Below are 13,400 nucleotides of genomic sequence, written 5' to 3'. Positions count from 1 at the left end.
ACTGTGTGAATTCTATGTTAGTAATTGGAATTAAGTGATATTTATCTTTATTCAAGAATTTTGAATGAGCTCCAAATTAAATATACATACATGTACATCTAAATCTACACAGGTGGGGAAAGTGAGATGTTTAATAGAATTATGTAATTGATAAAAATTTCAGGCTATACTTTCTAGCTTCTAATCTATATCAATATTATATATAATTTTTTCAAATCGTATAATTTCATTGTAAGTTTTGTCACAATGTACGATATTGCAAACTTCCAAAATATATTGATCCATGTAATTTTTTATCGTAGAGTATGTCATGAGACTAAGTTTCCACAGACATGTATTGGGAAATGCTTATAATACATGGAGTACAAGACCTTTCTCGATCAAATCTTCATCTTCCTCTCATCTTCTGCTATATCAGGCTTTGCAGCTTAGTTCTTGAACAAGCAGAACTTGTGGAAGCAACTCATAGTCCATTTTATTTTTGTCTTCTCCGTTTAAATGTATTCTGTGGTTAGTTTTTCCTCCAGCTTCTTGAAGGTCAAGTCTTAACTTTTCTGGCTACTTTCAGGAAATGAAAGCATTATTTTCAAGAACTAATAAATTTAATTCAGTTAAAGGTTTCCCTCCTTTCCCACTTCAGTTGTACTACAGGTGTTTAGTAAAAAATGAGGTTCTCCTGGCTTCCTTTTTCTTTCTGTTTTTGGCCTTTTTGGCCTTTTATTCCTCTTCATTTGCTAACTATGGTTTCTGGTCCCTCCAGGATTGAGAGAGGCAAGGCTTGAGTAAGAAGAAAAGGTCTTTAATACTAGTAAAAGGAGCAGCAGCAACAGCTAACGTTAATATAATGTTTATTTTGTGCTAAGGACTCCACTTTACATATAGTAGATCAGCTAATCCTCACAAGGCTCTGAGGTAGGTTCTGTTCTCCCTCTTTTACTGTTGAAGAAGGTAAGGCATAGTTTCATGACGTGGCCTAAGGTCACTCAGCTTTATAAACATGAAAAGCAGTACCAGGATGCAAACCCAGCACTCTGGGAAGTCCCATCTCAACCACTCCTGTGTTGCTTTTATATACTGTGGGAAATGGCAGGCATACTTCCTAGTCTTGGCCAGAGTTTAAATCACACTTGTACCCTTTCGATGTTTTCCAAGTGTGACATACGTTTTCCATAGACCTAAGACAAAGAGCAAACATGTCTCAACCCCTTTCTCTTGCAGAAGAGTAGGAGGGAGTGTGGGATGGGGTTTGGAACTCACAACACACTGATCACTGTCTACAAAAATCCTTTTGTAATATTTAGCTCTTTGAACATTGAAGGTGGGTGTAACTCAAGGTTGAAAAATAGTTTTCCACTACCTTATTGCATAGATGTCCTTACCACTCAATTTTGGCCAGCAGTACCTGTTTGAACCCTCTACACACCAGGATTGATGGTTTCATTTTAAGACCATGTTGCACATATTCTCCAAATGCTCTTTAATTCCTTCCCTTCGTACTTCGTACCTTTGTTCTTGCAGATGGTCCCTGGATTAAGATTGTGTCACTTGCTCTGAATCACATGATCTGCATCAAACCAACACTCTTGATGGCCAGGCTTTTAAAGAAGCTAGTTTACTGTGGTGCAATAGAGAAAGAAAAACATTATAGATAGTCCTTCCATTTTCTTCTTTTTCATCTCATTCCTATGAGGGAAATCAGCAAATATGTTGAACAGTGGTTTGCTCAAACCAACTTTAACTGCCTAGTGTGTTGTGATTACTTGTCTTTGGGAAAGGTGTATGAAGAGATTTATATTTGAACTCATCTCTGATAATGATCAAGGTGGTGATTTCAGTGGCTTTACCTGGTTGTCTTGGCACAGGGCTTTATGTCTTTTATCCTTTCTGTTGTGTTATCCCAGATTGATCATTTTGTCTTCCCATATTAGAATATTCAGTGACCTTATATTTATTCTGCTAGAAGTCCTTAAGTTTTTTTTTCCTTTTTCCCCTCTATATACACATTTATCTGCATAGAACATTCAAAGGGATGTTTATCTAATGGATTGTTTGTTTGAGCATGTCCTCTGCATGCTCACATTTTTTTTTAAGATTTTATTTATTTAGAGAGAGCGAGTATGAGCAAGGTAGAGAAGGGCAGAGGGAGAAGGAGAAGCAGACTCCCCACTGAGCAGGGAGCCAGACACAGGGCACCATTCCAGTATCATGACCTGAGCCGAAGGCAGATGCTTAACCAACTGAGCCATCCAGATGCCTCTTTACTTTAAAAAAATTTTTTTTAACTCCAGTATAGTTAGCATACAATGTTATATTAGTTTCAAGTGCATGCTCACATGTAGAATGTAGTATGGTACTGTTTAACAATTTGCCAGTACATACATTGCCCAGGGAGGCACACGAAGATGGTGAACACTGGCTGAGATTATGTGTGATCCCATGATAACCTGGAACTCCTTTCTGCTTTATTACTTGGCAGAGTTCTGCTTTCGTTAGGCCTTGTGCTCTATGATGCCTCCTCTACCTTGTACATTTAGAATTATTTCATTCATTGCTTTCACATAGCACAGCTGCACATTTTGTAGTCTCGGTTAGGAACATGTCTTTTTCATAAGGACTGTAAGCTTATTTAGGTCAAGAACAATTACTTGTACTTGTGTTCTTCCCTTCACATAATAAAGTGCCTCACATTGGGTGAATCCACTGTTAAATTTTCAATAATGTAAGCAAAATCAGTTATAATTTGACTGTTAGAAAACTTGATTCAGTCATACTAATACTTGTGCCCAAAACAAGGGAGGTAAAAAATAGTGAAGTTAAATCCTACTGTACCTATCATATTTCATGCATAGGCATACTAGACCTGGGAACTAGTATTAAAGGAACATTGAAAAGTAGAGGTGGTTAAGAGAAAGGATGTTAATCAGATTTTAAGGAGCACTTAAAGGGATTAGGGATGTTTAACTTAAAGAGAAGAAACCATAGGAAAGAGTGGCATGTGATTGCCATCTTAAATTTTTGAAGGCAAAAAAAAAAAAAAAGTTTTTGAAGGCTTTTTTAAGGGGAAAGAAAAAGTAGACCTACTCTGTATGACTTTAAAGTTTGAACCTGAAACCCCAGTGTTGTAGCAGTATGCTGGGTGGGTTTTCTTTGTTTTTGTTTTTTTTTAAGATTTTATTTATTTATTCATGAGAGAGAGAGAGGCAGAGAGACACAGGCAGAGGGAGAAGCAGGCTCCATGCAGGAAGCCCAACATGGGACTCTATTCCAGGACTCCAGAATCACGCCCTGGGCCAAAGGCAGGCGCTTAACCACTGAGCCACCCAGGGATCCCCATGCTGGGGTTTTTAAAGAAAAAAAATTTTGCTTAATGTGCAAAAAAAAAATAAAATAAAATAAATACCCCTACTCCTACCAAAGACCTCATATTCTCTTGCTCCTTGTGTGTGATGTGGATACAAATACTCTTTCATCACATTTTTCATCAAATTGTAATAGCTTCTAAGTACTTCTCCAAAGTGGATTTGTTTTATACTTATTTCAGTACTCACAATAAAAAAGTTATTTACACAGATAAAATATTTGACATATATAGTTGTATTTTTTTTACACTGGAAAAGTACTGTGATCTAAGTCAGAAGACCCAGATCATAGCTTTGGTTGTCATTCATTAGTCATGTAACTTTTTTATCTAATGGATTCGCTTTCTTATCTTAATATTAAGAGACTAATATGAGCCTCCCCGACTTCACATGGAGAGTGTAAAAAGAGGTTAGGAGAAAAGTACTATAAAAACTGAAGCATTTTTAGATGTGCTAAATTAAAACTATTTGAGAATGTCAGTTTCTTATATTTTTAGTAAACGTGAAATCTGATAAAGGCAAACTGACTTCTTTTTTAAGGGAAAATCCATTCAGTTGATTGGTTACTAACAATTATTTAATAAGTTTATTTCCAGACAGTTTGTCGCATTGTATTAGAAACATAAACAACAACTGCTTTCATTTGTTGAGCATTCACAAAGCACCAGGACTGCGCTAAGCATTACTGTCTGTATTGTTTTGTTTAATCCTTTAACAACCGTGGAGGAATTGTTGAGGAAAGAATCCAGGCCTATCATATTCTAAAACTTGAAATCATAACTGCCTATATTTAATCATTTTATATTCTAAAGGAAGCAGCATTGAGGTGAAGAGGGCGGGCTGTGGAGCCAGCCTGTCTGGATTTGAACTCACCTGGGTCTGCAACTTAATAACTTCCTGACTTTAGCAAAATAGTTAACCCTTTTCTGTTAAACAAGGATAATAATGTATTTATTGACAATAAAATCAGCTAAATTGTCAAATGGGAAGCATTTAGGACAGTGTTTGGCACAAAGAGAGCACTCTGTAACTCTATGTAATTGTCCTATACAAACTATTATTATTTAAAACTATCCAGCTCATTAAAACAGTAGCTCACAGACTCCACTGATTGGAGTGGAGAGTTTGGGGAAATGTAAGGAGAACATATTTTAATATATTCTTTCCCTACCTTGAACTTTCTCACTACCACCCTTCAGCTTTTTTATTTAGCACAGTGGCCACATGAAAATAATGTAAATCACCTTCTGTTTCAACCACTAACCCATCAATTAATGCTTATTTTATGTATTTTTTAGGAAATTTCTGATTTATTTGCATCCTTGAAGAGCATCTGTAGAAGAGGAAGGAAAAGATGGGTGTGAAAACATTTACTCATAGCTCCTCTTCCCACAGCCAGGAAATGCTTGGAAAGCTAAATATGCTGCGGAATGATGGACATTTTTGTGATATCACTATCCGTGTCCAGGACAAAATCTTCCGGGCACATAAGGTGGTACTAGCAGCTTGCAGTGATTTCTTTCGCACCAAACTTGTAGGCCAAGCAGAGGATGAGAACAAGAATGTGTTGGATTTGCACCATGTTACAGTGACTGGCTTCATACCCCTTTTAGAGTATGCTTACACGGCCACTCTGTCAATCAACACAGAGAATATCATTGATGTTCTCGCTGCAGCCAGCTACATGCAGATGTTCAGTGTTGCCAGCACCTGCTCAGAGTTCATGAAGTCCAGCATTTTATGGAATACACCCAACAGCCAACCAGAAAAGGGTCTAGATGCTGGACAAGAGAATAACTCTAACTGCAATTTTACTTCTCGAGATGGAAGTATTTCCCCTGTGTCTTCAGAGTGCAGTGTGGTAGAAAGAACGATTCCTGTCTGCCGAGAATCCCGGAGAAAGCGCAAAAGCTACATTGTTATGTCTCCTGAAAGTCCTGTAAAATGTAGCACACAAACAAGTTCTCCCCAGGTATTGAATTCTTCAGCTTCCTACTCAGAAAATAGAAATCAACCAGTTGACTCTTCTTTAGCTTTTCCCTGGACATTTCCTTTTGGAATTGATCGAAGGATTCAGCCTGATAAGGTTAAGCAGGCAGAAAATACCCGGACTTTAGAACTACCTGGCCCATCTGAGACAGGTAGAAGAATGGCCGATTTTGTGACTTGTGAGAGCACAAAAACTACCTTGCCTCTGGGTACTGAAGAAGATGTCCGGGTCAAGGTAGAAAGGTTAAGTGATGAGGAGGTCCATGAGGAAGTGTCTCAGCCCGTCAGTGTGTCTCAGAGTTCACTGAGCGACCAGCAGACAGTGCCAGGAAGTGAACAAGTCCAAGAAGACCTTCTCATTAGTCCACAGTCTTCCTCTATAGGTATAGTGTCTTCTGCTTTTCATCGTGCTGTAAAGTCCATTTGAGCATTTTTCAGTACCTTTTAGATAAAAGTTTTGTGCTGGATCCTATAAGAAACATGAAAAAGAATAAAACACAATAACTGGATTTTTAAAGATGCTATTAGTACTGTATATATGTGTGTGTGTGTATATATATATATAATGCATTGGAAAAGAAAGAAAATAGTTGAACAATTTCTGACAGGTCAAAAGCAGGTTATGTTATATATGAATTGTGAATTATTTTCAATGCAGAATATACCAGTTTTTAAAAATCCAGTTTGTATTTTATTCTTTGTCAAATATTTACTGAAAACTTTTACTCTGTGCCAAATTGGGGATATATGATGAAAAAAGCATAGTCCCTGCTGCATCTGAGGATTTAATAATCTAATTGAGAAAGCAGATGTGTAAATCAGTGATTAGTACTAGGCTAGAGATACGAACAAAGTATTAAGGGTCACAAACGAAAGAGCAAGTTAGTGCTATATATTTGAGCTGGATTTTAGTAAGTACAAATTTGCTCAGGAGAGGAAAGGACTTTTTTGAAAAAGAAAAGCCCAGAGGTATGGAAAACCATTGCATTTTCTGGGAAGCAGCAAATTCAGTTTAAAATGATGTGAATAAACTATGGTAACCTGCAAGTATTGGAAATAATGAGAGAGAAGATAAAATGAGCAATCAAGAGCATATCGTGAAGAGTCTTAAACACTAGTTTTAGTTAGGATTGCATTTAACTGCATAGAACAGATCCCATCATAGTAGCTTAGACCAAACAGGATTTTACTTTTATCACATACAATGTTTAGAAGTATGAAGTCCAGGACAGATTTTGTGGCTTTACAGTGGCCTAGGTCCCTTGTATCTTCATAATCCACCATCTTTAGTTTGTCAGTCTCATTGATACGCTTATGGCTTCATAGTTACAAGAGGTTTGCTTCATCTTTATTTTTTTTTTATTTTTTATTTTTTAATTTTTATTTTATTTATGATAGTCACACACACAGAGAGAGAGAGAGGCAGAGACACAGGCAGAGGGAGAAGCAGGCTCCATGCACCGGGAGCCCGACGTGGGATTCGATCCTGGGTCTCCAGGATCGCGCCCTGGGCCAAAGGCAGGCGCCAAACCGGTGCGCCACCCAGGGATCCCCTGCTTCATCTTTAGTGTCATATTCTAGAAAGCAGCAGTGCTTACTTCAGGAAAGCACAAATGTTCCCAGAAATCCTTAAAAAGCTTCTGCAAGGTTATGTCATGTGGTCTTTCCTAGCTGTAAGGGAATCCAAGAAGATATGTGTATTAGCTGGGTGTATAACTACCTCAAACAGAATAGGAGGAGAATGGGTATTATGTGCAGCTAGCAGAGTCTGCCACAGGCAAGCCACATAAGCTTGAATTTTTATCCTAGTGTAAATACAAATAAGACACTTAATAGATATTTAGGAAAATTAATTTGGTATTGGTATGCAAGGGAGTTTGGCTGGGCACAGACAGTCTTAGAAACCAGTTACAGTAGGGTTGTTTTTATATGAATGAAGATACTTAGAGTAAAACTATGAAGTTATAGATAAGAGACTTATAAAGGAAGAATCATTACTTTCTGATGATGTTGATATATGGAATTGAAGGAATGGTAGGGATTAGAGAACTCTGACTAGAAAAATAGTGCTAACATTTTATTATATTCATTGATTCTAAGGCATAATTTTTCATGTTATCTAGAGAGATTAATCTTTTACAGTTACTTTTTCTAATGGCACAAAAAAATGGTAATTACATAATGGATAGGAATCTATTAAATTCAGTTACTATAATATGAAAATCAGTGGAAGAAGGTGGAAACCTAGTTTTAAGAGTAAATCAACAGTCAATTTTTTGTGAACTATGCTTGGGTGATGTGGCAAAAATGTCATGCTAGAAAGCAGTTGAAAAAGCAAGATTGATGAAATCAAAACTGAAGAATAGGGCTTTTCTTTTAGTAGTGACAGATTGAATCTCAACAGGAAAAAATATATGTAAGGGCTAAAACCAAAGAACTGACCCTTGAGAAATATCTGTATTCAGAGAGAAGAAAAACCAATAAAGAATAATAAGGAGAATTTCTCCAAAAGATCAGAGAACCAGGAATGCTATATTAACTTTGTTGATTTCTTGAATTTTGACCCACTATAAGAGTTTTTCAGGGTTATCACTACAAAGTGTACTACAAACTGGATGATATAAAATAATAGTTTATTCTCTCTTAGTTCAGAAGGCCAAAAGTCTGAAATCAAGGGTGGTTGTTGTTGGCAGGGCCATGCTCCCTCAGAAGGTTATAGAAAAGGGTTCTTTCTTGCCTCTTCCTAGCTTCTGGCAGTTACTAATACTCTTTGCTATTCCTCAACTTAATAGTTCCATCCCTCTGATTTCTGCCGCCGTCTTCATGTAGCCTTCCCTGTGTTTCTGGCTCCAAATCTCCCTTACTCTGTAAGGACACTAGTCCTTGGATCAGGGCCCACCCTACTCAGGATGACCTCATCTTACTTGATTAAATCTGCAAAGACCATGTTTCCAAATAGGGTCACATTGCCACATATTAGGGTCAGGATTTGAACATAGGTTTTTGGGAGACACAGTTCTACCCACAGCACCAACTAAAGATCATATTCCTGAATTCGGGTCAAAATATTTTTCTTTTTTTTTATTCTAATTCCAGTATAATTAACAGATAGTGTTATATTAGTTACAGGTGTACAGTATAATGATACAACAACAATTCTGTACCATTACTTAGTGCTCATCATGATAAGTGTTTTTCGGTTTCGTCTTTTTTTCTTTGCTTATTTTGTTTTGTTTCTTAAATTCCACATATGAGTGAAATCATATGGTATTTTCTTTCTCCGACTTATGTCACTTAGCATAATGCCTTCTAGATCCATCCATTTTATTACAAATGGCAGGATTTCATTCTTTTTTATGGCTGAGCAATATTCCACATCTTCAACCATTCATCTGTTGATAGACATAGGTCAGGGTACTTCTAAAGAATTCAAGCGACCACACATTCAATAATATATTTAATGTTAGCTATTTGTTATGTGATCAAGTTTTTGTTAAATTACTAGTCTTTAATCCTCAAAACACCTTCTGAGTAACAAACTGTTTAATGAATATTACTATTTAATCATTTTGTCTGAGAACTTAGAAATAAAAAATTGATCTCAGTATCCTGCTAACTAGGCATGTGAAATAGTCTGATTTTACCACACTCAAGTTTGTGTAATCAGTTCAGACTTTTCTATTTAATCACGTTAGTAAGATAGAAAGGCAAAGTTAGGAACTTAAATGGAATAAACCTATCAGTATATTATAATTTCTTTCCAATATATACTATCAAAGATGTAGATTCTCTTATAGAGCTGACATGTGAATAACTATGATCTGAATATCATGTAATTAAATAATCCAAGAGTTGTTTTACTTGCAATCATAGTAAAATGTATTAATCACTCTGAATTAACTTATCTTAACTCCAAATCTATACAGTAAAACTAAGCTTTGCAGTAAAGTTAAATTCCTAGAGTATAGTAAGCAGTCAAAAAACATGAGCAGGAGAAAGGAAAAATGTGTATCATACTTTTCTGTATTCTGTAAGAATACTTCATAAGAGTATTCAATTTTAATTACTACTTATTTATTAAGACATCTAAAAGGTAGTTTGTCTTTCCTAAGGACTGTGAGAATATAATATTAAATGCATTTGTTATTACAAATCATTTTTTAAAGATTCTATTTGGGGATCCCCAGGTAGCTCAGCAGTTGGGCATCTGCTTTCAGCCCAGGTTGTGATCCTGAGATCCCCTGCAGGGAGCCTGCTTCTCCCTCTGCCTGTGTCTCTACCTCTTTCTCTGTGTGTCTCTCATGAATAAATAAATAAAATCTAAAAAAAAAAAAAAAAAAGATTTTATTTATTTGAGAGAGGAGTAGGGGGAGGGGAAGAGAGAGGGAGAAGCAGGCTCCTTTCTGAGTAGGACTCCATCCCAGGACCCTGAAATCCTGACCTGAGCTGAAGGCAGACATGTAACTGAGTCACCTAGGCACTCATTATCACAAAATCCTAAAATACTTTGATCGTCCATAAAGTTAATTCAGATAGGATTTTACTTGCTGCTTCTCTTGCCAGTTGACCCAGCAGAGGGTCGTAAAATCTGACATCCCCACTTGAGGGCAAACAGAAGCAATAAGAGCAAATTTAAAAGGGGAAAAAAAGTCTCTAAGTTTAGATTGGGTCTTGCTACTCAAAAAGATGGTCATCAATATCTGGACTAGTATAGAAAAAAACATAAGTGAGAAGGACTTCATGATATGGCTTTATTTGTCTGAGGTATTCGATTATCTTTTGGCACCAAAGACAAAATAAATAGTTCGGATTAATCCACATTTTACTATGGTAAAGGAATTCAGTTTTTTTTCTGAACTTTAAAATCTGCCATTAAAAGTAAAGCAGCTGTTATGGGGTCAATTATATTGAGATAATTTGACAGTTTTCTTAGTAACAGTAGTGATTAATTTGTTGAGATGGGCACCTAGAATAATGGTGGAATTACAAAATCCATCATATGGAGAAGTAGTTAAAAGTTTGGGGTTTGAGTCAGACAGATCTAGAATCTGCTACCGGTTTCTGTCACTTTATAAATGTGTGACTTTGAGGAAGTCATTTAGCTTAATGAGTTCCCATAACTATAAAGAGTCAATACCCTTAGGCAAAAGACCAGCAGGAACATACTTGTAGTTGAACAATTTGGGGTGGTAATTTTAATGTCTGAAAATCCGTAACAGTTACTGCAAATACCCTCGGGTGACTTAGTGTGCAGCAGGCACCTACAAGCCCTATGATGACATAAGAAGTAGTATCCTAGGGTGGTGCCTGGGTGCCTTAGTCGGTTAAGTATCTGCCTTGGGCTCTTGTCGTGATCCGAGGGTTCTGGGGTCGAGCCCCATGTTGGGCTCCCTGCTTAAGCAGGGCGTTTGCTTCTCCCTCTCCCTCTGCACCTCCTCCTGCTAGTGCTCTTATTCTCTCAAATAAATAAAATCTTAAAAAAAAAAAAGTAGTAGTAGTATCTTAGTGGTGGGGGCTTGGGGAATATAAGTATCTTTCATTACGACAGGTGTGAGTCAGTTTTATATCCCTTAAAATGGACAAATTCCTTGACTAGAGTTATAACAGTTTCTGCAACCCAGGCTGAAGAGTCTGAAGGAAGAACAAGCTCTGTCATAATCAGAGTCCCAGTATTAATATCTTTCTGATTGAATAGCCCTTAATGATAGGATTGTAATGGCAATCCTTCGCAGAAGCATTTTCATGATGTCAGATCAAGGAACATTTTTTCACAGGGCTCAGAGCCTAAATATAATATGATGCAAGGGGCCATTAAAAGGGAAGCTACCTTCTGACATATTTAAAAGAACAGTTATTAAATTTTTGTCAGCTAGATCAACTAGAGGATAGATAATAGATTCAGTGATCTGTTAAATTCAAAATAGTAGCTATGGTCTGGAGAAAACCTACAAGAGTTTTGTTTTTCCTTAAGTAACAAAAGGAGATCTTGGGGAGTCAAAACAATGGGATATAGATGAGAGATCACACTAGTTGTAATAGACAAGATTAGTAGTGATAGTAGATTAGTAGTAAAGGGATAGAAAAGACTACTGAAGAATCAGAAAATTAATATGATTTTGTCATCTTGGGAAGGAGCTGCCCACTGTTAAAGTCCATATCTTCTGGAGAATCCCTCAAAAAGATGTATGTCTTCTAACTTGGGAAACATGGATCTAGCGGATACCACCTTAACATTTTACTGCTAAATCAGTTGTTAACAATTAAGTGATAATCAATGACGGGTTTTCTTTGGTGGCATCTTTTCCAGAAGACCAAAACTCCAGATTTTAAATCATTCGGAAGCTACTTTGGTGAATGTTTTCAACATGCAGGTCATAACTGTGATAAAGCTGCAGATCTCTTGTATTCAATCACATTGGCTATTAAAAGGTTAAAACCTAAGATTTAAACTAAAATTCCCATTTGTAAAAGACAGCCTATTATTAACTCCTAAGGAGTTAACTTTGAGTCCTAAAGAGTATGTATCTTATTGCCATCAAGGCTCTTGGCAGTACTTGGGGCTACCGAGGTTTAACATTCCATTTGTAGTTTATTGCCCTTTTTTTGCTCTAAGTCTCTCGTAATTTAGAACAGGGATGTTGTTATTATTATTACTATTATTCAGGTATAATTGATGTACATTATATAATGGTTCGATATTTGCATGTATTACAAAGTGATGACAGCAGTTAAGTTCCGTTAACATATGTTACCACACATACAGAATTTTTTTTCTTGTGATGAGAATTTTTAAGGTCTACTCAGGAACTTTCAGAATGCAGTACGGTATTAACTACAGTCACCATGCTGTATATTACATCCCATGATTTAATTATTTCATACTCAGATTTGTGCCTTTTGACCACCTTTGCCTGTTTCTCCTATTTCCCCAACCTCCTGCTCCTGGCATCTATCCCTCTGTTCTTTTGTTCTGTTATCTTTGAGCTTGGTTTGCTTAGATTCCAGGTAAAAGTGAGATCATATGATATTTGTATTCCCCTGATTTCACATAGTATAATGCCCCTGAAGTCCATCCATGTTGCACATGGCAAGATCCTTTTTTCTTTTTTATGGCTACATAATATTTGTTCTCTTTATTTTTCTTGAAGTTTGTAGATGATAAGGATAGTGGAGAAAGCCTCAGTAAAATAGAAAGTTTATGGAGTTCTTAACAGTATCATCAGTGAATGTGTAGTCCTGTATTGGAGAAATAAGTTGGGATTTCCCTAGCCAGGAATACAAAATCTAGTAGTTTTCCCCACCATTGTAATATAGCTCTTTAGCATGTGAAAGCCTCAAGCCACCCTAAAAATAAACAACAACCAGAACAAACTGATTGCTCATTTGGAGGTATTTAAGTATACTTCAGTGTTTGATCCATATCCATGTCTTGCCAAGGTTGTCGGTGACAGGAAGACTTACAGGTTAGAAATATCCACGGTAGTGCCTCTTAAAATCCCCACTCTGTTGATGCATCTCAAGTGAACAATCTTGTTTATGTCAGAAACTCCCCCCCCCCGCCCCCAGAATGGCCACTTGCAGTTCCAAATTGTCATCGGTGAAATTGTGTTAGTTGAGAAATAAATATATTAGTGTTACAGAGAGGAAACATGAAAGAAGCAGATGTTTGGCCTTGAAGAGGCGGCAGTTTTAGATTGAGACAGCTCGTGAGAGATGCAGTGGTCCATAAGAATAATGCTTGTGTAACTTTTTATTTTACGGCTCAGCTAAAGGCCAGTTGTCACTGATCAGGGACCAGACAATGCCTGATTCTGGGCATATGGAAGTAAGCAAGGCAGTTCTCAGGGACCCAAAGGCAAAACTGAAAAAGTCCTTATAAAGTTTTTCTTTTTAAAAACATTTTCATTGAAAAACAATCTTCATTGAAATACAACTTACATATAAAATTCACCCATTTAAAGTATATACTTTAGGGATGCTCAGCAGTTGAACGTCTGCCTTCTGCTCGGGGTGTGGTCCCAGGGTCCTGGGATCGAGTCCTGCATCGGGCTC

At 36.9% G+C, this 13,400-nt stretch overlaps 1 protein-coding gene across 5 annotated transcripts in view; it reads left to right on the top strand.

Annotated features, from left to right (window-relative positions):
* The window catches only part of ZBTB44 (zinc finger and BTB domain containing 44), a 62,554-nt gene that overhangs the window by 34,237 nt on the left and 14,917 nt on the right, over nucleotides 1-13,400 (top strand). For all 5 annotated transcript variants that reach the window (XM_055305685.1, XM_055305682.1, XM_055305684.1 and 2 more), the window contains one exon: nucleotides 4,658-5,731. In XM_055305685.1, coding sequence (XP_055161660.1) covers nucleotides 4,714-5,731 — 1,018 coding nt within the window. In that variant the 5' untranslated portion in view covers nucleotides 4,658-4,713. The remainder of the gene's footprint in view (nucleotides 1-4,657; nucleotides 5,732-13,400) is intronic.

Source organism: Nyctereutes procyonoides, unplaced genomic scaffold, assembly GCF_905146905.1.
Source record: "Nyctereutes procyonoides isolate TBG_1078 unplaced genomic scaffold, NYPRO_anot_genome, whole genome shotgun sequence".
NCBI classification, from domain to species: Eukaryota; Metazoa; Chordata; class Mammalia; order Carnivora; family Canidae; genus Nyctereutes; species Nyctereutes procyonoides.
This window is presented reverse-complemented; position numbering and strand designations above follow the sequence as displayed.